This window comes from Tiliqua scincoides, chromosome 4 (genome assembly GCF_035046505.1).
Source record: "Tiliqua scincoides isolate rTilSci1 chromosome 4, rTilSci1.hap2, whole genome shotgun sequence".
NCBI lineage: Eukaryota > Metazoa > Chordata > Lepidosauria > Squamata > Scincidae > Tiliqua > Tiliqua scincoides.
The window spans coordinates 222428898-222456130 of NC_089824.1; the positions used below are offsets into that span (position 1 = coordinate 222428898).

Consider the following 27233-nt stretch of genomic DNA (forward strand, 5'->3'; position numbering starts at 1 on the left):
TACAGAAGGGATACCAAAAATATTGAAATGCAATGCATATTAAAAAGAGGATAAATTGGGGTGACAGCTTGGGGGGAGCACTAAAAAAAGAGGTCTTCCATCCCCATCAGAAGGTTGCACTGCATGAGTCTGCCCTCTGTTGGGAAGGAGTTCCCCAGCGGTGCCACTGCGCTAGACAGAACTCCACCTTTGCTGCCCACTTAGCATCAGTCAGTGGCAGCATGTGCAGGAGGGGACGTTTCCTCACAGTGGGAGGAGGCGCTCCTTCAGATGCTTGCCGCCAGGCCCTGAACCAGCACCTTGAATTGTGCTGCAGCTAAAGGAGCAGTGGCTCAGTAGTCTCGGACATTAGCACCCCCATAACCACGCTCTGCACTAACTTCTGAATGGTCTTCAAGGGCAACCACATGTAAAGCCTGTTACAAGAATGGTGCCTTGGAGTTGCATGTGCCTGCACCACTCCGTGGTCAAGTCTGATCGACTCAGGTGGGGTCCCAGCTGCGACACCAGCCGAAGCTGGGCAAATGCCCTCCCTAGTTGTAGCCTGCACCTTATTATCCAGAGGCAGCAAACCGTTCAGGAGGAAATCAAATCTGTGAACCTGCTCCTGCAGAGGGACTGCAGTCCCATTCAGAACTACCTTGTAGTCCCATATCTGCATCATGGTTCTCTGAACCAAGAGGACTTGTTAGATTTAATTTCAACTTGTTGACCCTTAGCCAGTCTCCTGCTGCCTCCAGCCAGTGCCATAGAATATCCACTGTCTCCATGGGATGAAATGACCCCAGAGAGAGAGAGAGAGAGCTGGGTCCACATATTGGTGATCACCCCCATTGGATTCATGTTGAATAACATGGTGGACAATGAGAATCCCCATGGCACCCCAAAAGTCAGAGGCTGGTGTGCTGAATAGGAGTCCTCCGATGCCACCTTCTGTAATCTGTCAGCTAGGAATGACTGAAACTGTCATAAAATGTTGCCCCCAAGTCCTAACCCAGCCAGTGGACCCAGTAGGACACTGACCTGTGGTGTTACAAGCTGCTGAGAGGTCCAGCAGGACCAATAAGGATGCTTTTCCTCTCTCTAGTTCTTGGTGCACATCTTCCAGCAGGACAGTCAAATCTTTCCCACATAGATTTCAGGGGAGATGTTTGTATAACGAATGGCAGTGCACCCCCACAAGCCTGAGTCCCTGCACAATAAAACGGAGTCCTAATATCTTCCTGACTCTTGTTCAATAGCTCCTCATAATTAAAATTCTCCTTTTTATCTTCCCCTGACTCTCCAGTTCTCTTGCCATGGGCCATTCTTCCCTTTTGCACCCAGCCACTCATAGGGCTTCATTTATCCACACACAGTTGAACAAGAATCGGTTTCTTGTCCCCAGGGCTAAACAGAAGCAAATGAATGCCATCTTTCCCTTCACTAAAGAGGCTCCACCAGCCTCTTGTGCCAGTCCAGTTAGTTCCCAGAAATTTTCCCTCTTGCTTTAATCAGTGTTGGAAATACACAATTGACAGGGTTGGTAGAAAATCGGGAAAGGGGTAATCACCTTTTTGTTGGGGAGAGAGGAACTTCGCCATCCCAAGCCTCCTCTCTCATGGCGTGACACAGAAGCTTGCATGATTAAATCTGCAAGAAAAATATTTTTACTTGGTTATCTTCATCTGTGTATGAAAAAAATGCTTTTCCTTCCTGTACATTTGGAATGAAAGTGTGGAGGAATTAGGATTTCTTTGAACCCAGGGTGAAAGCGAGAGGCAGAACACTGAGCATTGAACCTATTCACATAGATTGGAAACCACCTTCCTGCTGTTTTGTTATCCCAGTGCTGGCTGAGCACTGTGAAGCAGCGCAACCAGGAGAGAGAGCGATGCTGGCACACAGAGGAGAGCCCTGGGTCTCTTGGCACCCAAGTCAGATTGACAGGGCCTGTGGTGAAGACAAGCAGCTTGCAGAAACACAGACCCGCCTGGGGAAAGAAGCCCCTCCTCCTCCTCTGCCTTCCCTGTGAAAAAGGAGGAGTGGCTTCTCTTTCCATCTAATCCTGGCTTGTGCATCTCTCAGCCAGCACCAGGGGAAGGGATTTCCCACTTGCTAGAGAACCCTTCCCATCCTTCAACCAGGGGCTCTGTTTGCTGGAGCTGCATGTGTCCTATTGAGGGCTCCCTAGTCTGCACTAAGGGTTCCTGGGCCGAAATCCCCATGCATGGGGATAACTTTATAAGTGTGCAGCACTTCTGTGCAAAGGTCTGTTTCCTGTGCAGATGTTAGATTATTGAGTGAAACCTGCTTACTCTTGCTTGGTTGTTTTTCAGATTCAACTTTCCCGCATCAAACCCCCCTGGGTGGTTAAAGGTCAGCCAACCTACCAGATATGTCCTAGGATTATCCCCAATACAGAGTCCTCCGGCCAGGACAGAACTAGGACCTCAACAGCTGCTGACTTTAAGGCCTGTTCTCTGCAAGACAGGGTCCAGCGAGAGGCTGTTGCTCCTGCCACCGGCATTGGAGGTGGGGGTGGGCCGGGAGGAGGAAGGACTACGGATGAAGGCGGTGGTGGTGGCAGCGGCAGCCGAGACCGGAGGTCCCGTAGCCGCCCCAAGTGCTGGAGATCGAAAAGAACTCATGGGAAGTGTGTGTCAAATCTACAGCGAGCACAGCTATTGCCGCCTTCCAACCTAGAAGGAGAGTCTGGCTTTGAGCTGGCTGAAATGGACTCCTCCGCTTGTAGGAGGGAGGCTTCCCCTCCAAGCTCCAGGGGGGATCTTGCACTTGGACAGGCTGCCAGCATTTCACTTGAGGTTGAGGGTGCAGCCCAGCATGCTCAGGCTTCAGGGAGCACCCTGGCGGATGCCATTTTGGCCAAGCTGCCCCTTGATTGTGTTGCCACAGAGAAGCTGGAGAGCTGCTCTAAGCATCTCCCACCTGACATCATTGGTGAACATTCTCCCAATGCTGTTGCTCAGGAGGGTTGTAATAAAGAGGCAGGAAGGGAGCTAAGTTGCTCTTGGCTAGAGGATCCTCCGGGGAATCCACTTGGAGACTCTAGTAGAGCAGAAGGACAGGAAGGCGAGAGCCCCATCCCTCTGAATTGTCACTCTGCTGTTGAGGAGATCACCGTCAGTACTCTTGGCTACTCTGCAGGTTTGGCATCGGAGAGCAAAAAGCAGGACTGGGTGCAAAAGGAAGAAGGGTTGGATGTGTTTGGCCATTGTGCAGGGCAGCATCTCCCTGATCCAAGGAACTCTTATTCTGCTGGGAAGGAGGATTTGCCTCCGCAGCGGCCTGGAAAAGAGCAACCAGCTGAGCTACAGAATGCTGATAAGGAAGAAGCTTCTTTGACTCAACCAGCTTCAATCTCTGTTGGCTTAAATACTTCCCATGGTAGAGACACCCCAGAAAGCCTCCTTCAGCTATCAGAGACCCTATTGGGGGCAGGCACGGAAGCAGCTCTGCAAAGGACCAGCTTCGCCAGTGATGCAGAAACCAGAAGTGTGGTAAGTGAGACCACAGAGTCAGCATCCGACTTGGAAGCAGAACTAACGGATGAGAATTGGGAGCTGGAGCAGGAGTGTGGTAAAGTGGCAGCGAGAGACATTGCTCCCTGCCAGAGTCATGTGGAGAAATACAACGGAATCCAGTCGGAATACTCAGTCCAAATGGAAGCCTCCGTGTGCAGTGAAGACTTGCCTTCAGAAGCTGGTGGGATTTGTCAGCGACGGCCTTGGAGACCACAGCAATCTCTTCCTCAGAGAGCTTCAGAATTCTCTCCACATGTTGGTTTGGAAAGCCTGAAAAGGCCACATTCAGGGACCCCGAAGCCTCTGTCTTCCGTGGAGGTCAGCAATCCTCTGGTAGTGCAGTTGTTGAAGGGCAGTCCGCCCGGGAAAACTATTCTTCCAGGGATAAACAGTGGTCTGGAGGCAGAAACTGCAAGCTTCTCTCTGAGTAAGTCCTCCACCGAGTGTCCCCCTTTCCCATTAGGGGGAAAGGGCAGTGGCTGCCTTACTCCAGAGTCTCCTCTGGATGATGCAGTTGATGTGAGTGGCACCGTCAGAAATGGATACCGTGTGCCAAGGTCTTTGCAAGACTCTCTTGAAACACTTGTCCCTGGCCCAGTACCCTTACCTGAGGAGAGGCCTGGCAAGGAGGGCCTGGATCAGACCCACCCTACACTTAATCTTGGTTCAGACGCCATAGATCGAACCGTGGGTACTCCCCAGAAACCTGAAACATTGACCCTGAGTAGGGGGACATGCTCTTTCTCCACTGCTCCTGTTGTGTCAGAGAAGACCACCTCAACAGAATCTGTCCCCAGTGGGATCCATGAGGAGAAGATAAAATCACCTCCATCCCCTAGATTTTTATCTCCCAGCCGAATTTCTCTGTATCCAGATCAGTTAAGTGGAGAATCTGCTCAGAAGAACCACGAGGTTCATGGGAAGAAGGTCTTTGGTTCCAGTTTCCCTTGCAATGCAGCTACTAAAGCTCAGTACCCCAGAGCACTGGAGCCATTTCCCATTCTAGGCATGTTGTCACACAGCAAGCCAGCTCCCAAGAGCACCACACCTGGAGACAGGGACCAAGTCCTGAGGGAAGACTGGGCTCCAAAGCAGCGCTCGCACGTTGGAGGCGGTGGAGTTGAAAACAAGAACATTCTGGCCTGCTCGGGCTCAGCCAAGAGGAATGTGGACAAGAGGAAGAAGGGTGTGACCAGCCCCGCCGAACCGATGGAGCACCTGCAAAGTGTCCCCCTGGCGAGAGACTTGCCCTTTTTCAAGTTGCCCAGGGAGCCGGGAAAGAGCCTGGCCCAGCCTCTGGAGCCGTCCTCCATCCCCTCCCAGCTCAACATCAAGCAGGCTTTCTATGGGAAGCTGTCAAAGCTGCAGCTGAATTCTGCCAGTTTGCATTATGCCTCCAACGCCCCAGTTTTCCCCAAAAGCCTTGCAGGCAGCATGATTCAGCTCAGCCACAAAGCAAACTTTGCTGGATCCCGTGGCTTGTCCCTCTCTGCACAGATGTTTGCTGACAGCAGCCGCATGGAAGAGATTTCACTGAAGTGTTCGTGCAGCCTTAAAGCCATGATCATGTGTAAAGGCTGTGGGGCATTTTGCCATGATGACTGTATCGGCCCCTCCAAGCTGTGTGTGTTGTGCCTTGTGGTGAGATGATGAATTATGGCCCTGGAAGGAAAAGGTATATATTTACTGTGTCTGTTTTGATACCAAGGATCTTGGAATCTGTACACAAAAACTCATTTTGGTCATAATGGAGGCAGTGTTAATGCAGTATGTTTTGGTTTTCTTGCTAGAATTGGCTGTGGGACACAGGTCAGTTTCTGTGGATTCTGCTGGTGTGTCTGCACAGACACCATTGAATATTCTGCTTGCTTCCTGCCCTCCCTGGTGCTGGTGTCCCATGAGCTCTTTTGGAGAGTGAGGGTGACTTCCTAGGAGCTGGAGCCAGCAACATCTATTTTAGGGTGGAGTTAAGTAGGCCCTGCTTGCTCAAGTGGACCAGAATCCGTCTTCCATTCTCCCTTTCTACTGTTTCCCTCCCTTGGCCTATAGATGGGAAAGTCGCTTTCAGAGCTCTCCATTTAGGGAGGCAAGAGAAGATATGATGTGGATTTCAGAGCTGGAATGCAGGAAGAAGGCTGGCAACTGGAATGGTGAGCGAGTCTCGTTTCATGTTGCAGCTGGTGGGCAGAGGCTGTGGGTGTTGTTGACTTGAGAAGACTGTCAAAGTGGACAAGTTCTCCATGCCAGGACTTGGGTCACCAGTGAGTTTTGGGCTGCAGACAACTTTTTACTTTCTGAGCAGTGTCATTTTTTTTAAGGGGGAAAAAATGAGATACTATATATACCGTATATATATAATTTTAAACTTTTGTTTTTGGGTGTAAAAAGTGAAATGTTGAACTCCTATATGTACCCTCTATGCATTTGTTGGATCATGTATTTATATGTTGTATACAGTACTGGCCAATTCTGTAAATTGATGTGATGTATATAAAGGGTTTTTAAAAATTCCTTTATTTTTCAGGTTGCAGCAGTATTGCATTAAAGTGGTGTTGGTTACTAATTCCTATCCATACTTAGAGCTGCTGTTCTGTCCTGCCTGACACAAGGCTGACTGTCGCACAGCTGTGACTGCCTCTCAGACTTTCAAGGTGGACTGTGATGAGGTGGCCATGCTCTGTTCTGTGGAAGGGCTTGGCCAGATGCTCAGGCTTGGAGGTTTCACTCCCTGCTGTATGACTCATGGAAGCTGTAGGCAAGCACCCAGACTTTCCCCAGCTGTTGTAAGCAGTGAGTGCCCCCTTTGGGAAACGCCCACTGGCAGTGGGATTCTTCTCTTGAGAGGCAAGGGAGGAAGCTGATGTTCTGTTTTTGTGGAAGCAGAGGATAGTGAAAGTTGGCACCTCCCTTTTTCAGCTCCTACCTACCTCTTCCTTGACCAGGCTCTACTTTTTCTTTCATTGTATTGCCTCCCTGCTGGAGAGCTGTAGAAGTGTTAAAATCTGAGCTTTGTTGTCTCCAAAATGGTTTGCTTGTAACCAGCACAGCAGCTTTTTAGTAGGAAACCCAGGAAGGAGATATTTAGGTGAAGTGAATAATTGTGGTATTAAAGGCAAATAAGTTGATGGTCTGAAATCTGCTTACCAAAGATGATGGGACAGAGCTGCCCCCCTCCCCTGCTCTGCATCCTCCAGGGCCATGATTGTGTACAGACTGATGCTGGTCTGGTGGGGGAGGGGGGAGTCCTCTCTGATGACCCTGATGTTGTATGTCCCTTGTGGTATTGGAAAAATAAACATTTTGAAAAGTTGAGTCTGTGGTTTTAATCTGTCCAATTTGCCTTGATTCCATGTTGGGTGGCTGAGGCCAGTTGCAACCTTGTTTCCTCCGAGAACACCCCCATCTGTCTCCTACCCCAGAAATCAAAACTCAGTGCTGCCAACCATGATAAAGAGGCCTTCTTAATAATAATGCTTAGCATTTGTGTGCAAAACGTTTCACTGGTGACATCTGTACAGCAGTCTCTATTCTCCACATGTTGCATATGGGGGGTGGGGCTGAGGCTGACCACCTGGGAACTTGTAGTAGAGGTGAGGTTTGAATCAGTTTTGGGATTCATAGCTCAAATTTGCTACCCTGCACTGGGCACGTAGTATTGCATATTGCTCTGCTTTGGAACTGTCAGATTGTCACATGATGCTCTTACTGTTTCTCTTACTGCAATGCTGCTTTTATTTTTTGTACTGACTGAGCCTGTGTTTGAAGGCAGGAATGCCAGACTGGTCGACCTGTTGCTTGGGCCCACTTGCTTGGAACCCACTCCTCCCCCCATCAGCTCACCACCCACTTGCTCTGTTGCCTCCCCCCAGTCAGTGACATAGCCAAGGCATCTACCTGCTACCTGAGGTCAAAGATTTTGTAGCCCCCCCCCTGCATGACAGAATCAAATTTAATTAAGTAAATATAAAGTTATTGGTTCCATGCTGTATCATAATAGCATCTTATTGGCACTCAGAACAATCAGTCTCAGATCAGTTTGGAGTTAAGCAAATCCACTTTTTGTTCCACAAGGCAGTCGTGTTTTCATTTTCTGGTTAATTAGCCATAATGCTTGATAGAATACAGAAATTCCAGTGCAGTTTGTTTCATTGCATTCTGCATTAAATTACCTTTCCAATGATATATAACATGATGGTATTATTCATACATACCAAGATTTTCACAATTTTGGTCACTACTGTCAAGCTCAGTTTGTTGCCCCCCTAAAGCTTGATGCCCAGTGCAACTGCTACCCCTGCACCCCCTTAGTTATGCCACTGGGTGGGGCCCTGCACTGTCTGTGACCTTGCAAAGGTGTCTGTGTAGGTCAGATAATGTACACTTGGCATCCCTCCCTGAAACAGTTGTCACCCTCAGCAATTTCTTCCGTTGCTTGAGCAGTTGGGCTGGCCTGTTGCAGTTGTTGTGAATCCAGCCCAATTTTTTGTTTCAGCCTCTGCAGCAGTGTTCATTCTTCCTCTGGCCTTCCAGTGGCCCACCAGTAGGCATAGACCAGGACTTCCCCTTCTTATAATTAAAAGACCTGTTGAAAAGACTGTGTCATCCCCCTTTGCTTTGCAGCAGCCTCCCCTGCAGATAGGATTTTGCACTGTTGAAGAACATCTACTGCTCTTTTCTTGTGCGTGTGGTACAACTGATGGGTCCTACAGAAAGAAAGGATGTTTTTCATAAAGTTGTACCCCCAAGCCTGGGCTCTCAAAACACCCCACATGGTTGGCTGCTGCTGTTTGGGATCCATCTGACGATCCTCCCCAGTAGGTTTGGCCCACAACATAGGTGGAAATGTAGGACAACTTAGGAAATCAGCTCCGTACCTATGTCTCTGGCTGGAGCTGGGAGTGATCAGGCGGGGGTACCAGGGCAGAGATACCACTAAAGCTATATTAGAATCCAGAAGTGGTGTTTTGTTATACAGTGTTTATTAAGTAGATTCAATCTTATGATATACAGACTCAAAAAAAATTCACGTACTTATGAAATCAGTGCATTTAGCAAGTAATACCATGGATGGAAAGAACCGCTTGATTTAAACAGCTCATTGGTCTTTAGTTAAGTGAATGGGACAAGGAGGTTGGCCTGTGCTACTCATTTCACAAACGGAACAGAATTAAGTTGCATCACATAGAACAAACACACAGTCTAAGAATTAAAAATATTAAGCCACATTTACTGGAAAAAAATTCCACTGTATATAACACAAAAAGTATTTTTGTAGCAGGTGGAGGAGGAAGTGCCCATCTGCTTAGAAGAGCCACATGGAGTTGCATAGGTGCCTGTCAAGGTCTTTATAAGGAGAATTCAGCTGATTGAGCAATAATGTCACCTTCTCCAGCTGCATTTAAGTGCCATTCGCTTCCTGTGTGGAGTGTCTAGGACAATATTTCTTGGGGATTTTTTTTTAAAGCATTGGGCTTTTATGTTTTTAGCAGTGCTGGAAGTCAAGTCCTTGGTCTGCCCATTTCTTCCTGGTCATGCCTTGCAGCCCCCATCCCTCTCATGCCTTGGCAGTTAGGGGACAGCAGCCAGTAAGGCATGCTGTTTGATTAGTGAATGGGGGCCTAGCTCTGCTTTCACTTTATTTTGTCCTATCGGGTAGAAGGTGGCTTTGGTATGACCCTTTATAGCACAACCCAGGAGCTGTATTGTGTGTTTGCATACAGAGATGGGTGGGGTACAGATTAGAGAGTGTGTGGCTTTGCTAAGCAGATGAATGGGGGGTGAGGTGTATCTTCCTCGCTAAGAGCAGGTCTTGTAGAACACAGAGGGGAGCGCTGGGAGTTCTGTACATGTAAACAGTACACTTTCACTGAGTCCAAAGTCAGGAGCAAAAAGTACAAAGGTTCACATTGGTCTTAGGTAGATAACAGGCGAAGAACTGAGCTGTGCAGCTCTGAAACGACAACCAAACTCTAGAGCACCACTAAATTATATAAAAATCAGACCATGGACAGATTGTAGTTGGTATTCTGGTGAAATTGCTGGGCTACCTTTGTAAAAAGTTTTACAAAAAATTACAAATCAAAATTATTCTTAACCCTCTGAGTTCAAAGCCGCATTAGTGGTATGAAATGTGACAGCCACCTATGGCAGAAGAGTGGCCTCTAGGGAGTAAGTGGGGAGGTCATCTTTGCTTAGAATGATGCAAGGACCTGCCTTATCCGGCAGCTACAAGGAGAAGGGAGAGAGAGGTGGAGTAATTTATTTTCCCTTGCTAGTTTTTCCCAAAACAAAACCAAAAAGCCTGCCTGCCCGCCCATACAGGAAGCCAAGATTCAATATTCCTGCTTGGGAGAATGGGTGGGCTGTGGCCTTTGGCAGAAAGAATCCCTACTCAATAGGGATTGGTTAGACCACAGAGGTGTCCTCAAATAGAGAGCTACAGCTTGAGAAAATGGCTTTGTGACCCAGATACCGAGTAGCAGCTCACAGATGCTGTGCTCACCAGAATGCCACACAACCCAGGCTGCAGGGGATGAGCCCTAGTTGGCTTCCTGTTGGTTGCTTTAGCTGCTTGTCAGTCTCAAATGTTCTACCAGTAGTTAAAAAAAACAAAAACCCAAAAGCAGCAACGTATGCACATAAGCCAAGTTCCATAGTGAGGAGGACTCCCAAGGCATACAAAAGGAGCTTTCCCTAAGTAGTCTGTTCCCATTGTATCATTCATGGCTCTGTGTTCCCGCTGGTGCCTCCAGCCAAGTGAAGGTGGCATATAAGGAACGCCACAGGATATTCTTAAGACAGCGATTGTCTCTGCCACTCTAATGCTAAGATTTTTTTTTCTTTCACAAATGGGGTGTGAGATTAAGGTTTTGTACTATACCTGTTCCTTTCCTGGGTCTTGCACAACAGTAAATATTTACAAAAAATCAAAGCTGGGAGGAGAAACAGGCCAGCGACAGTTTGTGCTCCGCTAGGGTGGAAAGCCTGTGAAAGGAGGTTGTGGGGGAGGGGGGAGGTGTTGCCAAAATATTGACCCCAGCAAAATGTTGAAACCACTGTGGCTGGGACTAGGAATTATCATTGGCAATGAACCACAGTCTTAACGGGGGTGGGGGAAGCAGCAGCCTGTTCAGTCCAAGGCTACCAAGAATTACTTGCTTGGGGGGGGTCTGCGGTCACGTGCTCCCAAGAACGTCTTGTGTGTATTGGTATGACAGAACAAACAGCCTGATCCCAAGCACGTGTGGGGAAAATGGCTCTCAAACAAATTAAACTTGCTTCCATATAACGGGTTTAGAAATGGAGTGTTAACATTTGCTCACCTTGTGCAACAAGGCAAATAAAAGCTCTTATTAAGAGTTGCAGCATAGGAGATGAAAGGGGCCAGCCCACCTGTCCCCCCAACAAGCTAGTCCCCAATGAGGGCGCACTTAAGAAAAAAAACTTTCTTACAAGCTTTGTGGGGAGCTGCTGCTCCCTGGCCCCCTCCCCAGAGAAGCTGTGGGGAGGGGGCCTGGGCACAGCCAAAGTTGGTCAGCAGTGAAAGGAGAAGCTGTGCCCAGGTGTTGGTATTGGGGGTGGGGTGAGGGTCTAGTTGACGCTGCAGCACAGACTGCACGGGCTGGCTCTGCTGCGCAGCTCCTTGCCTGAGCTCCTCAAGTCCTGATTTTAGCAGCACTGGTAAATATTGCACTGAGCAAAAGCAAGTGCATTCTGTGAGGGGCAGGGGAGCTGGAGAAGGAAAAAAGTTGCTCAGGCTCTTTCCACACAGCAGAGACCAGAGTGGGCTTCCTGCCAAAGTGACTCGCTTTTCTGATTGCAAAATGCTTTTTAAAAACACTTTACAGGAACGCTGGGAACAGGAAGATGGACTTGGCTTCCTATTTGCTCACCCTCCCCACCCATTTGGCCTTTCTGGGCACCAGTGTCAGTGCCAGGACAAGCTATCTGCACAACAGCAGTGCGGGTGGGGAGTTGCCAGCCGCAGCAAGGAAGAGGCAAGGCCTGCTGGCCCCTGAGATTTGCTCAGCCCTCACCCCTGTTACTGTGCCAGCAAGAGCCAGTTCTGGGGAAACCCACAATGCAGAGTGAGGTAGAGTGCGGTGGAGGAAGGCTGGGCACTGTTTCTCCTTCTCTCTCCCTCTCCACTCATCCCCTCCTTTGAAGTGACCAGAGCAGCTCTTTCTGCCTGGAAGTAGCTGAGGTTTGGCTTGGGTGTGTCTCTCCGGCAAGAGGAGGCCTCCGTTTGTGGCCAGAAGACTGCTGGGCAAGGTGGGACAAGCCACAGGCTGTCAGGTGTTCTGCAGCTACCCAGGCCAGAGCTTGAAGAGCTTGAATGGTCACATCAATCCCACCTCCAGCTTCTGGGTGTGGAACAAGAGGGTGGAATGCACACCTGTACAGGACTAAAGCTCCTCCTCATCCAGTAGACACAAAAGTGGCAAATCTGTACAAACTTAAGGATGAATTTTCAGAAAAATAAATTAGGGGGGCAGAAAGGTCAGGGACAGAGAAGGGTCCATTTCTCAATAAATATGCAATTCCTAAGACTTGGAAGAAGAAAGGTGGATGGGAGAGAGGAGGTGTCAAAAGTTCTACCATCACTGGGCTCCATACAGTAAAACGCTGAATACGTCCGTCGCTCCACCCCACCCTGGCTGGCCCTTTTCCCCCAGTCAAGAGTCCTACATCGTGCCAGACTGCAGGGTTGGTTCCTTCTGGCTGGTGGAGTGCCCTGGGGAGGGCAGGTTCAAAAGGCAGGTCCTTGGGCCCCAGGCTCCTGGTCTGAGACAAAACAGATTGGGGGGGACTCCACCTTTCAAAAAGCCACTAACTGTACCAGGTGGGAGGTGGTTGGTGGGCAAAGGAATGACCAGTCCTGAGCAGATCATCAAAGGGAGCCTCAAGCTCGAGGTGGCGAGTGTCTTCTGGCAGGGGAGCCACAGGGAGGCAAGCAGTCAGTTCTGCTGTAAAATGAGGTTCTCCAGTTCATCTGCAGAGCGGAGGAGGAAGGCTGCAGACTCCCGGTAACCAGCAATCAGCTGCCGCACCGCACTGATCTCCGTTGGGCTGAGCTGGGCAGCAGGGACCCCCCTGTTCGTGTTGCTGGCAGGGGTGGGGGTGCTGGACGTGCCACTTTTCATGCTGAGGTCGGTGGGACCTGCAGGTAGAGAGCAAGAGTTTGGTCAGGAAACATTCGTTCTGCCAGCAGAGGCTCTCCCTGGGGAGACGCCGGCAGGTCTTAGGCCCAAAGGCCTAACAGAGAGATTCTGCCACCACAAACCCAGATGGATGTTGCTCATCAGCCTCGCTGCAGACTCTGGTCCATGCAGTTTGCGGTTCTATATAAAAGCACCTATTGCAGGTTTAAAGGAAGAAGGCCCATATACATGCAGTGCAAGATGACTTTTCAACAAGCCATGAGAGCAAGCTAGAACGACATGTCAGCCAGTCCACTCGAGGTGACACCACCTGTCTTGTCAGCTGCTGCGTTTGTGGCAGCAGCTGTGGCTCAGCTCTGGACCATGTTGCCTTCCACCACAGCAGCGCACACTGCAGTGTCAGAGAGCCACTACTAGTACAGGGGCCCCGGAGAAAGACATGGGCAGCTTCAAGGGGAAGTCTTGGCACGCTGGCCAGGCCAGCAGCCTGCTGGAAGGGCCAGGCTCTCACCAGGGCTGCCTTTGAGGCCTCGAGGAAGCCAAGGGTGCTACTGAAGGAAGGGTTACCAACCTTACTAGTCAAGGGCCCTGACTTGGACCTCCATGTTCAGCAGCAATACAAGTTGCTGGGATCAAATGCAGCAGGTGTCAAAACAGGCAGAGCCATCTGGAGTGGAATGGCTAACATATATTTCCAGCTCCCTGGCAGTAGTACAAGATTATTAGATCAGGTCCAGTGTGACAACTGTTGTCTTTGTGTGCTGCATGTGAGGAAACAGGATGTGGTGCGAGGGGCCCGCTTTGGTCTGATCCAGCCAGTTCTTGTTTTGAGGAACCATTCAAACAAGCCCTGAAAACAGAAGCCGGGAGGACCAAGGCCCCTTCCCAAGGTGCTCTCCTGAAGAGGAAGGATGGGTGGGCCAATTCCCTCCCAAAGAGGGAGCCCTTGAGACCTGTATTGTCCTCTTCTCTTCTTACTCAGAGGGATTAGACTCCAGCAACTGGAGCACCTGGTGAGATCTTGGGTTTAGTGGCATTAGGAAGGGATGAAGCATTAACCCTAGAGAAGCCTCTTCCAATTCAAGCGACCGAACACCCTCTCCCTTTTTGCTGCCAGTAGCAGAATACGGTGCACTGTGCTCCTTCCACAGTTCTCCACCTAGACCTGGGTGCCTGGCCATCTGCTTGAGCAACACGCAAAGGAAGTGTGGCGCCTGCAGTTGTCATGGCAGAAGCCACCATGAACAGCAGGTGTCCAGGACAACAGTAAGGGGCTGTGAGGCAGCAGGCCAGACCCACACCTTCACTTAAATAATTAACGTTCACCTAACGGATTCAAAGACGCTGCTTGCGATAAGCCTCCCAATCTGGTCTTGGTCTAGACTTGCACATGAAAGGCCAGAATTGAGCAGCAGTGGGAGTTGAGCTGGTCACGTTCGGGACTGGTGTGCCCACCCTTTTCTCACCCCATTTCTGATGCTGGCAGCCAGGCCACTCCTTACCATTACTGTGATTCCCTGTCTGGAGTGAAGAGCCCGTGGGCTGCAGGCCCCCTCCCAGACTACCATAGCTCCGGTAACTGTAGTTCAGGCTCCCATTGATGTAGACGGGGTCTTGGGAGAAGGAGGAGGCTGGCAGTGAGTAGGAGGAGTGTGTGATGGCGGCTGAATCGCGGGAGTGCTGCTTGTCCAGGGCCACGGGCTCATCCTGCAGTGAGGAAAATGAGTGTTACCCCAGGTAATGTACAGCTTCTCTCTCAGCTTCCTGTGTGTGTCCCCCCACCCCCACTGGGGCTTCCCAAAATCACTGCAGACAACAAAAGATTCCTTGGGTCCCTTCAGGGAATAAAGTGGGCTAGAAATAAAGTGTTTGCGTATGCATGCACATAAATAAAACAAACAAACAAATAGACAGACAGACAGACAAATAAAAGGAGGTTGCCAATCAGCTGAAGATGCTTAGGTGCTTTTTAAGTGATGGCTTTATCTATTCAATGTAATGCAAGGAGCACACATAGTATTAAAACGGAAGCTTAGCTTCCTTTCTGAGATATTGAAGGACATGTCAGGTTACTAGATGGGGAGGCTGCTGGTGTATCAGGGTGGAGGAGTCAGCAGGCAAAAAAGGATCACATCTTTGGGAAGCTGCTCTGAAGTTGGGCTGCAGCTGCCTGTGAGAGACTTGGGAAGCGCAAGTCATCAGCCAGGATGACAACCGCACTGTGACGGAAAATGTCTGGAAAAGCAGATACTTCTGTGGGATGCCTCATGGAAGAGTGTTTGTAAAAATCTCTTTGGAAAATGGGTTTATGTTCAGACTGCCTATGCAAACAGCCTGGAGTCTATTGAGAAAGGTGGTAAATAAATATTGTCATAAATGAATATACGCAAACAATCACATTGTCAGAAAAAGTCGTAATTTAACATGTTCTTTCACATTCCCTACTAGTTGCACACACGTGAACTTTCAGGCACACCCCAGCAGTCCTGTGTGTGCAACACCTGTGGTCTGCTCTGAGGCCACCTGCTTGCCTTTTAACCTTCACGCCGTGTTTTGTCCACACCATTCAGCTAAACTTTCCTTGGCCTTTCCATGATTCCTCAAGTGCCTTATTTTTTTGCCTTTGGGGGAGGGGGGCTGTTCTTCATCCTTTGAATGGTTACTCCTTTAACCTGCCCAGTCTTAATTCACTTGCGAGGGAGCTGAATGCCCTGTCATCCTAGCCCCACCAGCACTTGCTCCCATTTGGCTCTTAAGGGGACCTCCAAGAATTACAGGGCTCCCTGTTCTCCTGAGCTCTCCCCAAGGCAGCTGGCTTCTGCCTGGTGTTCCTGGACTTGGGTGGTTGCAGAATCTCCCATCTCCCATTTGCATCCAGCTTGGGGGCAAGACAAGTCAGAAGTGGGTGCTGCTGTGCTCAACATGTATCCCTCCAATTACTGCACATCCCAAAGAGATGGCAGTCTAATAGATGGGCAAGCTCATCCTACAGCAGCAGTGGTCACGTTTGGCTACTGCAGTTGGAGTCAGGTTGGAGAGCGGGCAAGAAAATGTGCGTGAGGAAAAGTGTGAGATACAGTTGACACCTTTTGCCCAAAACTGCATAGGATCAGGAAGTTTGCATATTTCATAACTTCAGAGGAAAAGCATTTTGCTTAAGAAGAGGCATTTTTGCCTCCTTGCTCCTGAGTTCCTTCTCTGTAGTAACATTTTACAAAGCCAGTTGGTGGATGCATTTATTGTATTTATATTTACAACTTTATGTGTAGTTGCAACACTTACAGGCCAATCCTAAGAACATCCCCCTCTGCTTAGGTAGCCGCACCACCAGAGTGTGTGTGTGCTGTCCTGCGAGAGGGGGCAGTCCTGGAGGACTCAGGGTAAGACAGTGCGTGCTGGTGGTGTGTGGTGCACAACATCAAAACGATTTTACAACAATGGAACAGCATTCCGCTGTTGTAGACCCCCCCATACACCTAGTTAGGATTGGGCCGTTAGTCAACCAGTTAAACTAACTGAATAGCCAGAGCTATGACCTCAAGACAGACCTCTGGGCTTCTGCATTTGGGCAATGAGAGAGCAATGACGGGTGCTGGAGTCCCACTTCTGAACACAGGAAGTCATCCTCACCCTGCTTCCCAGATTTCAGCCACTGTTCACAAGTTTCCAAGCTCCTCTCCAGAAAACATTATTTATTTATTTATTTAATAGATTTTTATCCCAGATGCCCAAGGCGGCTTACAATTTATAGACAAAACATACTGTATATAAAAACAATGAATAAAATCAGAAAAAAAAAATAAAATCAATTAGAGGAGGGCAAAACTATTTACACTCAAGGATCTGCTATAGAGGCACAGGTGGCAGACAACCCATTACCCAAACACCAGACAAAACAAAAAGGTTTTGCCCCCAGTAGGGAGCTGCATAATTGTGGTGCCACTACCAAGAATTGCCTCCTTTTTTCAACAATGACAGACAGACAGACAGACAAAGATTTTGAGGCTAGAAACAGTTTTTCAGAGTTGCCCCATTATTATCTCTGGTCAAAAACATTTAGAAAACTTTTGAAATAGTAGAAAAACACTGCACAACCTATGAGGAGAAATAAGTGTGTACAACATAGAGGGTTCTACAAATGCACAGCTGAGTGCTGTGCCCATTCCAAGGCCATACCTGCGATGTCTGATAGATCTCCAAGCGCATTCTCTTGGCTGCTTTCCGCGTCTCGCTCTCACAGGCAGCTGCAAGGATGTTCTCAGCCATGGCTGAAGTGAGATGGGGAGGGGTGGGCCTGGTCTGGAGAGAAACACAGTCAGGAATGTCATTCTAGACGGCAGGGAGAGCAAAGGGAAGAGAGGGGCAGGCATACATGGGAACCAGCTCAGGCTCAGTATATACGAAGGACTGAATTGCAAGAAGCTGGATGTGCTCAAATGCTGCTAAGAAAATTACTCACACTCCATATCTATGGAGCAGCAGAGCAGGACAAGAGAGAAAGGCCATATTGGAGGGAGGGCTTCCAAACCCAGCAATCAGAGCAGGCTGAAGTTCCACCTCTGCCCAAGTTGATGGCTGCTTTCAGACATCACATTCTCCAATCCAAGGGAACACACATTATCTCATTCATTCAATAATGTGACTGACTCAACAGAACGTTTCCTGGTTTGTCAAATCACAATGCATTGTGACATTCCAACCAGCAAATCATGGTGAGAGCAATCCATTCAAGCCAAGATTACAAACCAGAATCAAACTGTAGTTTGAGCAGTTACTCCAAGGGATGCCATGACATCCAAACCAGCAAACCATGGTTTCACAAACCAGGAAGTATTCTATATGCCAGTGGTTCTTACAAATTTAGCACCAGGATCCACTTTTTAGAATGAGAATCTGTCAGGACACTCTGGAAGTGATGTCATGGCCAGAAGTGACATCATCAAGTAGGGAAATTTTTAACAATCCTAGACTGCACTCCTACCCACACTTACCCAGGAGTAAGTTCCATTTACTATAACTATTAAAAGAATATACAGAGTCGCTTGTTAAAAGTACAGGTCTGTCACATTTCCCCAAATGCATTCACATACCATGGTAGCATCAAGTCTAATATATTAAAAATAAAATATTGAAATGAACGGGGACCAAACTCTGCTATATGCAAAGTGGTGGCGAAGCTGGCTCCGTTTTGCTTCCCCCGCCAGGAAGAGAGGGGCCGCTTGCCCGCCCCACTGAGCCAGCCCGCCAGACTGGTTGCTCCGCCCACCTCCAGCTATGCCACTAATACAAAGGCACCTTAGCGAAGGGAGCCTGCAGGCACAGGTCAGATCACAGAACACAGCGTCTGAATGCAGCTGTGGTTGGGCAAGTCTCTCCTACTGAAAAAAGAGACACAGGAATGCCCCGTCCCCCCCAAGTGGGCTGCATGCACAGAACTAGCATGAGGACCCTCTTTAGGAGAAGCAGGGGCTGGGACAAAGAGAGAGAAGATTTCTGAAAAAGAAGAACACTGGAAGCAGAAAGCCAGCTGAAACCCGACAGGAAATCTCTCACCATTTCCATGCCGTTCTTCTTCATGCGGCGGCAGGATTTGAGGTAAGTGCGGATGCGTTTGCGAGCCCGTTCCTGGAACTCGGGGAACTGCCTGCTGCAGGATTCAATAATGGCCTGAATTTTCTCTTTGGGCTGCTTGGAGATGGGAACCATGCGGTCCAAGTTCTCATCCACAAAAAGGCGTACAAACATCTGCAAAAACAACAGCGGAGGATGACTCCAGGGGGTGCTGCTGAGACCACCCCTTGCCCCCTGCCCCCCTGCCAGCTTTGCACCCCTACATTGAAGGCCTTGAGCCGCTCTGGATCCACTCCTTCGGAGTCATTCATCTTGTCATTGTCCTCATGGTCATCATGGTCATCATCATCATCGTCAGCGGCAGGGGCTCTGCCAACTGTTAAGTCTTCAGGACAGCCACTGACCTCGGTCTTGACAGAGTCGTAACTGCCAGAGCTGTAGGGAGGGGACTGAAAGAGGAGACAATTGGTCACCCCTTTTGACTCTGCACCCACACCAGCCTTTTCCAGCCTGCAGTGGACCTCAGAGTCAACACTCTGTCTTCCCTACTCACCCTTTAGGGCTCTGCAGAGAGATCAGACCAACTGAAGAGGCAAGCCCTTTCCCAACCGGCATCGAAGGGTCTTTGGCCATGTCTATGCCACAAATGAGAATGGCAATCCTGCCCCCTGACGGAGGTCTTCAAATGCCACCAGAGTGATAGGGTATTCCAGGCCAGAGAAGCCTTTCTCTAAATGCCAACTGCTGGGTAGTGGGAGCTGGTGCCCTTATGTTCTGCTTGTGGGTGGCTCAGAGATACCCAGCAGGGTTTTTCTTATGCTCTCATAGAGACAGGCAGACAGAGAGCAAGGAGGAGAATCCTTTGGAGCAGTTCCAGGTGGCATTAGCATTCAAGTGGACCACAAGGCACTAGGAGAGGCCCCATGCCATTCCTGCTTGCATCAACCATCGGCTTCTCCCTAGGGCTGGAAGCCTCAAATTGTTCTCTGATGTTTGCACAGGGCAGCGTACAACCAGATGCCTCCGCTAGCTTAACCAATGAGCTACTTTACATGTTTTTAACAGACTGTACCTATTCAATGGACCCTGAGATAAATCTATGACTTCTTTCCCTTTGAAAGAGCTGCAGGAAAACTAAAATGTACTAAAATAAACCATGTACTAAATAAATATGTACTAAAGAAAAACTAAAATATAACAAATGATATAACAAACAGTAAAAGTTGTGCCTTTCTTTGGAAGCTGGGAATTGTAGTCCAACAACTAAGCGAGTGCTTTGGACCTTTGCAAAACGGTTGCACCTGCCAATGGGTGAAGCCAGAGCCATTAAACTACTTCTGCTGGCAGCAGAGATGGCCCTTCAAGCACAGGAAGGTCTGAACCCTTATGTGGGAGGAAGCTGCAGTTTGGAAAGGGACAATTTGCAATGCCCTGGGAAGAACCCCTCAGCCCAAACAAGGGGTAGACAGTTCCTGTCCTCTCCTATGGGGCTTAAAGTGATGCTGGACCAGACCAGAGCCCAGCATTCTGTTTCCAAGAGTGGGCAGCCAAATGCCTTTTCAAAGCGCATGATGATGGCAGTCCTCCCTTCACTTCAAGCAGAAGCAAACAGCCTCTGAACAGGAAGGTTCCATACAGGTATCATGCAAAACATATCTTGCACTAGAAGCTCTCACCTCCACAAAGACAGCTCATCTATCCACAGCCAAGAATCTCGTGTCACCCAAAAGACCACCATGTTTATTGTGGCAGGAGTCAAACTTCACCTGTATGTTAACATTCAGGTGCCAGGCTGCAATGCACTGGTCAATTTTTAAGGTGTTTTGCTCCAAGTGACAAACACTGCAATCCTAAACAGACTTAGGACCCAATCCTATCCAATTTTCCAGTGCCGGTGCTGCAGTGCCTATGGGGTATGCGCTGGATCCAGCAGTGGGGGGGCAGCAGTGGGGGGGCCTCCTCAAAGTATGGGAACATTTGTTACCTCAGGCTTGTGCTGCAGCTGCACTGGTGCTGGAAAGGTGGATAGGACAGGGCCCTTAATCCCACTGAACTCAACGAAATGAGCTGAAACTGTTCTACTTTTCTAGAATAGGATAATCAACACTATTTTTTTGTGAATACAGAAGCTCCCTAACTTATGAACATGTACGGTTCCAAGGGCCTGTTTTTAAGTCATTTTGTTCATGTGTCCAGTACATCACTATTATTGGCAGGGAACATGTTGTGGAATATGAACAAAAAATGCATGACCAGCTGCTTGGCCAGCTCAGTCTCAAGCTACTTCATCATCTGCCACTGCCGGGTGAAGGAGGCCCCCACCAGCCCCAGGCCCTCGTGGCTTCCCAGGGGGAGGATGGAGGGAGCCAGGGCACTTAGCCTGGCAGCCCCCTGACCTTACTATAGGTCACTATGCAGTCCTGCTTGGGGGGGGGAACGACAAAACAGCCCTGAGTTGCTCTTAAGACAGATCCTTGAGGTCACCTCAACAAGCCAACCTGTCCCCCGTTGCCTAATGGTTCACCTGCTCTTGCTTCAACATGGTCAAAGCTGACCAAGCTCTCTGAATGGCGGCCAGTGAGAAACCCTACCATTACCCCTAGATCCCAGGTCCAGGTATACATCTGCTGCACCGTATTTCTGGGCTGCTGCAGCCCCCCTCCCGCCCCGACTCACTTCCGCTGTGCTCTTGGCTCCATATTTTGCACGGCTTCGCAGTCCATCAGCATTACAGCTGTCCGACTGGTAGGAGGGGGTGGCATGTGCCGGTGCCAGCTTATCACACAGGTTGATGGGCTGGTCCTCAGACGAGGCACTGAAGTCCATGGGGGCAGCAGATCCATTCCCATTCACCTCTGGGTAGCCGGCATCGCCCTGAGTACTGCTGGAGGTGGACGGGTTCAGGGTGGAGGAGCCGTTCCCGCTGCAACTCTCTGAAGAGGAATCGTCTGTGAAGAGAAAACTTCCATTATTCAAAGCCCAGGGGCCAGATCCTGCTCGTGCTTCACACATCAGCAGATCCTGCAGTGCCTGAAGCAGTCGTCAGTGGAGGACTCAGAGTGCGCTAGCCCCCTGCGGCTGCCTAGGAAATGCACGCTCCCCACGGCTCCACAGCAATCCAAATCAGGACGGGGGGTGGAGCTCAAGCCCCTGCTCCCTGCCATGGCCCCAGTCTGCAGTGGGACTCCTGATCCAGCTGTGAGAAAAGACTGTGGTCAGAAAACAGCTACTGGGATCCTAGGAAGCTCCTGGTTCAAATCACAGGAAGGTCACAAACTTACAGAGTGACATAAGCATCTCTCTTTCACACAGGCAGAAACCAGTACAGCACAGCACAGCACAGCACAGGCCTCCCAGACAGGTCAGCGTAAAAAGCCTGAGTGAAGGTACATTAAACACTTCATAAGTACTAGATATATACAGTATATGCCCAGCCTGTAAAAGCTACAGGTAGCTGTGTTGTTGCCTTAGAAAAGTTTCAAGCACCACAAGGGAGCCAGGAGAAGCTTTGCAGGCTGAAGCTGCAGAATCTGAGACTATAACACATACATACACATACACACTGCTGTGGACTGGCTTGACGACCAGCCTGAGGAAGAGTTCCGGAGGACTCCGAAACTGGCAACTCAAGACTTGGCGCCACTTCAGTTGCTCCTAATTGTGATGCTTCATCTGATAATGATGCAGATGGAAAGGCCAGCAAAGTGAATTCCCCCTGGCAGAGTTTACACTCCCCCCAAGGCACATCCACAAGACATCCACACATGTCCACCTGCCCCCAGGCCCCAACTGTGGGTCCTCCTACTTCCCCCGAGTGTGTGGGTGCACTCAGAGGGGTTGTTGGATCCTTCCATTTGGGGAACTTCCCACCAGTATCAAGCAAAGAAGTCCAAAAAACCACAAGGGGCAGTGAGGACAAGTTCATAAAAGCGAACAAGTTAGAAGGAGGGGCAAATGCCCTGGGGCAGGCAGGGTGGGGGTGTCTTTTTCAATGCCATGGCTCACTACTTTGGGTGCTTCTTCTCTTTCCACCACATTTGGAATCTGGAACCCAGTTCTGGTTGCCACACCTCAAGAAGGATATGACTGAACTGGATGAGGGGCAAATGAGGCAACCAGAAAAATCAGAGGGGCTGCAGGAACATGTGACTTCGGAGGTAAGGCAACAGCATTTTGGGCTTTTGAGCCAATGAAAAAGGGGATTAAGGGGGGACATGATTGAGACCTACAGAATTATTCATGGTGTAGAGACAGCAGAGAGAGAGAAGCCCACCCCCCATCGAACCAGGGGTCATTCACTGAAACCGAACAATGTGGTGATGGTCTCTGGCTTGAATGGCTTTGAAGAAGGCTTGGAGAAATCCACAAATCCACAGGTCTAGTGATGGCTATAATTAAGCTAGGATTGGGATTCAGTTGACTTCTGCCCTCCCTGCAGGCCAAACGTCTCCCTGACTGAGTTTCTGGAATGGTTTTGGCTGCTGCTGCTGGGTGCCTTTACTGACCACACCCAGCCCCTGGGACAGCAGTGGTTCAGGAATTCATGGCTGCCATGGCAACTATAGGGCTATCTCAAGGAATTCCCATCCTGATCCACATGATGGGACACAGATCAGCCCTCGCGTTCACCGCTGGGCAGGTGGATGGTGATCTGAGTGTGAGGAAGATGAAGATTGCTCCTCATCATGTCAGGGCTCAGGCTGCCCACGGCTCCTGATGTCTGCAGGGGCATTTGTGTGGTCTGCACACACTCAGAGGTTTATAGATCCAGTTGTTGTTGGCAACCTTCAGTCTCAAAAGACTCTGGTATCGCGCTCTGAAAGGTGGTTCTGGAACAGCATCTAGAGTGGCTGAAAAGGCCAATTTGGGAGTGACAATCCCTTCCACACTGGGAGCAAGTGCAGTCTGCCCCTGGTCTGTCTCCCTGGCTATGGGCCTTCCTTCTTTGCCTCTTTGCCTCAGACTGTTCGCCAAGTGTCTCTTCAAACTGGGAAAGGCCATGCTGCACAGCCTGCCTCCAAGTGGGCCGCTCAGAGGCCAGGGTTTCCCACTTGTTGAGGTCCACTCCTAAGGCCTTCAGATCTCTCTTGCAGATGTCCTTGTATCATAGCTGTGGTCTACCTGTAGGGCGCTTTCCTTGCACGAGTTCTCCATAGAGGAGATCCTTTGGGATCCGGCCATCATCCATTCTCACGACATGACCAAGCCAACGCAGGCGTCTCTGTTTCAGCAGTGCATACATGCTAGGGATTCCAGCACGTTCCAGGACTGTGTTGTTTGGAACTTTGTCCTGCCAGGTGATGCCGAGGATGCGTCAAAGGCAGCGCATGTGGAAAGCGTTCAGTTTCCTCTCCTGTTGTGAGCGAAGAGTCCATGACTCGCTGCAGTACAGAAGTGTACTCAGGACGCAAGCTCTGTAGACCTGGATCTTGGTATGTTCCGTCAGCTTCTTGTTGGACCAGACTCTCTTTGTGAGTCTGGAAAACAGACTCACTTTGTGAGTCTGGATCCAGAGAGATCCCTGATAGCACTAGGGGCTTTTCTTGCTGTTAGCACTGGTAAGTTCTGGAAGGAGGAAATGGCCATGGCTGCAGATTAGACTGCTCCTGAGCAGCCTCGGCCTTGCTGTAGAGTTGTGGGCAATGAAATGGTAGATGTCTTGAGTGACACGGGAGGAAAACTGCTGATGAATCTGACCAACAGTGGCTTCTTGGACTCATGCCCGCTATTTAGCTGGCACAGATCCGAGGATCATAGGACAAATGTCCCCTTACCGCAGGTAGACCTCCAGCCTGTTCCTAACCAGCACAAGGAAACAGCATGGGCTGCCCGGCCCCGCTGTACCAGTGCTGGTCAGGACTGGGCTGTTAACAATCCTATCCGTGTCTACTCAGAATGTATTCAATGGGGCTTGAATATAGGATCAGAGGCTGAAGACAGAAACAACCTTTTTCAGAGGCAGCGAAAGGTTTGCAGCTTGTGAAACTTATCCCGCTTTTGCTTCAGGAAAACAGGCTTTTGGGTTTTCTTTATCATTTCAACCTTCTTGACCAGAGGTGAAAGTGAGACCAAGGAAATGTGCACACCCATCACAGAGAGCAAAACCTCTCTCCCAGCACTTTCAATTTTCCTACAAACTGTTTCCAGTCTCAATTCTGGGATAGCAGATTCTAAGAGAGCGATTCATTTTACTGGCACCTAATTGGTTGTTTTTCTCTAATCCTATTCTGCCTCAGAGGCTTGCTTCCACTACTAGAAAGTGGATTTCAAGTGTGAATGTGGGGCCCAGAGCGTGGAGGAAGAATGCCTGAGAGGTATAAAGCAGGCAGAGAGGTTAAATCCCCAGGAGCTGAGAATGTGTGTGGGGCTGTGCATGGCCACCAGAAGACAGCACTGATGGTCGGGTGAATGGGAGGGCTGGCCCTGCTCCAGGTCCCAGAGGAAGCACCACTCAAGGATGAAAGGAGACAGCCACAAGGAGCGACCCCAGGTCATCTCCCTCACCTCGTCCCCTCTGCTTGGACCAAGGCCACACAGACAGAAACTCCTGCTAGATCAAAGGTTCACTCAGTCTTGCTCTGTGCTGTTGCCCACAGTGGCCAACCAGCTAGTGTGGGAGAAACAGAAGGCTGCTGGCCAAGATGGGCCTGGAGCCTGATGCGATCAAGCTCTTCCCAAGTTCTGATACTGGAGCCGACAGGAGCCTGGTCAGCAGGCTGAGTGCTGGAGCAGAGAGATGCAACGTCTGTCACAAACTCGTTCGAGCAGCCCTGGGCAGGGCATTCCTTGGCTCTTGCCTTCCCCGCTGCATAATGAGGAGGGGGAGAAGACGGCACCTTCTGTGCGGCCTCTTGTCCCTTCCTGCCTCCAGCCCATTGCGTATCTCCTAGGACCTGGCTCCTTCAGAGTCCTCCCTTCCCGTACAAATGCAATCCCACCCAGCCTGCGGATGTACCACCTCCTCCACCGTTGCCAGACTCTGCTGCTCTCCTGGTTCCCATGGTGATCGCCTACGTGCCTTGCCTCCCCCCCCACCCACAAACACTGTTGTTCCCTCCCTGGCATCCATCATGTGGAGCAGGTTCTCCTTCTGCTCCCAGCTCAGGGGCTGGTGGTGTCTTGCACACAGTGGCCTCTGCCTGCCCGCCCACATCTCCCACCACACAGCAGCACACATCACCTGCCATGGTTGTCACTTGGGGCACCAAGGAAGAGGTCCTTCTCGAGCCCTACCCTCACACAGCCACTCATGACAGCACAGGGTCTCCCCCCCTTATGTGGCGTCAGCCTGTGGCACAACAGCCGGGATTCAACTGGGGCTTCCACTTTCAGCGCAGTATTGAGGCCAATACAAGTCCTTCTCACAGGGTGTGAACTCCCCAGGACCCCCCAACATAGCGCTGGCTGGAAGACTCGCTTCACATGCGCAGTTCATATTTGATGGCTAAAGCAGGCACAGGACGACAGGGCAGAGTCTCCCAAGGGATCTCAGCACCTCCTCTGCCAGCACAGGCTCTCCTCCTGTTTTCTCCCTCCCCTCCCTCCCTCCCTCCCCCTCCCACACCACAGTAAATTCTTGGTTGCAAGAAGTGCTGCTGTTCGGAGAGGGAGGAAAGGGCGAAGGGCTGGCCGAAAGCTGCTTCCTGTGCAAGCGGCAAACTGGGGACCAAACAAAGGAGCCGAGGCTGGGGGGAGGCACTTCCTGCTGCCTGCTTCCTCACCCAGGTGGCAGGGCAACTTCTTCCAAGCATCGAAGGGAAACTTTGACTTATCCCGTTTAACAACACACCAGTGAGGCAGGTCAGGCTGAGAGGTCACCTGGCCTGTGGTCACTCAGGGAGCTTTGTGTCCAAGCACAGATTTTGCCACCCCAAGTAGCTGCAGGATCCAGGGCTGACCTCAAGATTCCAGGACTCCCTTTTGACAAGACCTACAGTGGGCTGTTACAGCAAAGGGAGGTGGACTGAGAGGACACCCCAGCATCCTTTGCTCAGGTGACCCAGGCAAGTGGGCCAAACCACACTGAATCGCAGTCTGACTGTTTGCCAATCTGGCCCATTTCTTACAACAAAGGGCAGCAAGCACAGTAGCTAAGGCTGCAGGGAACATAAAGACCAGATGGTGTCCAGAAGACAGGAAAAGACAGTGTAGACCTACACAGGCCTTCTGAGAAGTGTACCCCAATGGGCTTCTCTCGAAGGAACGTCTGTATCTAGGGCAGCAGGCCTGATGGTGCACTCTTGTGCGGGTTTACCGAGAAAAAAGTCCCACTGGTTTCAATGGAGCTTACTCCCAGGAAACAGGATCTGATTACGCCCTCCGTTTCTCCTACCTCCAGAACTTTCACACTCAGCCACAACACTCCAGAATTCCCTGGTTGTGCAGCAACTGAACAGACACCCCCCCCCCCACACACACACACACAACTGGTCTTGAGCAAGACAGGAAAGTATGGGGGGGTGTCCTTGGTGTGTGACCACAATTTCAGCTTGGGAACTAAGTGAACATTTCCCTGGCATTGCCCAAATCCTTGCCTGCATTAACAGAATAGGAACCAGGTTCAGAATTAAGCACCGTAAAAACTACAGTGAAATGGCACCTTGCAGGTTTCTGTTCTGAAAGTGTTGTTCAGGAACCCCTAGCCAGAGCAGCCCTAGAAAGCAGCTGACTATGCCATCTCAAAGCACTCTGTGTTCAGGCATAACAGGACCCTTCAGAATGATGCAGAGCAGCCTCTCTCAACCTTTTTTGGGCTCATCTTAGGAATGCTTCTCAGGCTTTCAGCCCCCGCCCCCACCGTCAAACAAGGTTACAACATGGATAAACATAAAATTGTTTATTATTTTTGGTTTTCAGTCTGTGGCCCCTTTCAAATGTGCCACGGGGCCATATAGCTCACAGAGAGTGGCTGAGAACATAACTCCTTGGCCTGCAACCTGGTGTTTCTGTAGCCTTGGCCTCCAGGGACCCCGGACTA

At 50.0% G+C, this 27233-nt stretch overlaps 2 protein-coding genes across 3 annotated transcripts in view; one reads left to right on the plus strand and one right to left on the minus strand.

Moving 5' to 3' along the window:
- ASXL1 (ASXL transcriptional regulator 1) overlaps positions 1 to 6826 on the plus strand; it is a 43402-nt gene extending 36576 nt beyond the window's left edge. Inside the window, exon 12 of the mRNA XM_066625476.1 lies at positions 2319 to 6826. Within this exon, the coding sequence (XP_066481573.1) occupies positions 2319 to 5174 (2856 nt within the window). The 3' untranslated portion in view covers positions 5175 to 6826. The remainder of the gene's footprint in view (positions 1 to 2318) is intronic.
- A 1677-nt stretch (positions 6827 to 8503) lies between these two features.
- Positions 8504 to 27233, minus strand: part of NOL4L (nucleolar protein 4 like) — a 138729-nt gene continuing 119999 nt past the window's right edge. For both annotated transcript variants that reach the window (XM_066625519.1, XM_066625520.1), the window contains 6 exons: positions 20933 to 21204; positions 18520 to 18705; positions 18239 to 18430; positions 16862 to 16984; positions 14188 to 14392; positions 8504 to 12684 (listed from right to left, as the gene is read on the minus strand). In XM_066625519.1, the coding sequence (XP_066481616.1) occupies positions 12482 to 12684; positions 14188 to 14392; positions 16862 to 16984; positions 18239 to 18430; positions 18520 to 18705; positions 20933 to 21204 (1181 nt within the window). In that variant the 3' untranslated portion in view covers positions 8504 to 12481. The remainder of the gene's footprint in view (positions 12685 to 14187; positions 14393 to 16861; positions 16985 to 18238; positions 18431 to 18519; positions 18706 to 20932; positions 21205 to 27233) is intronic.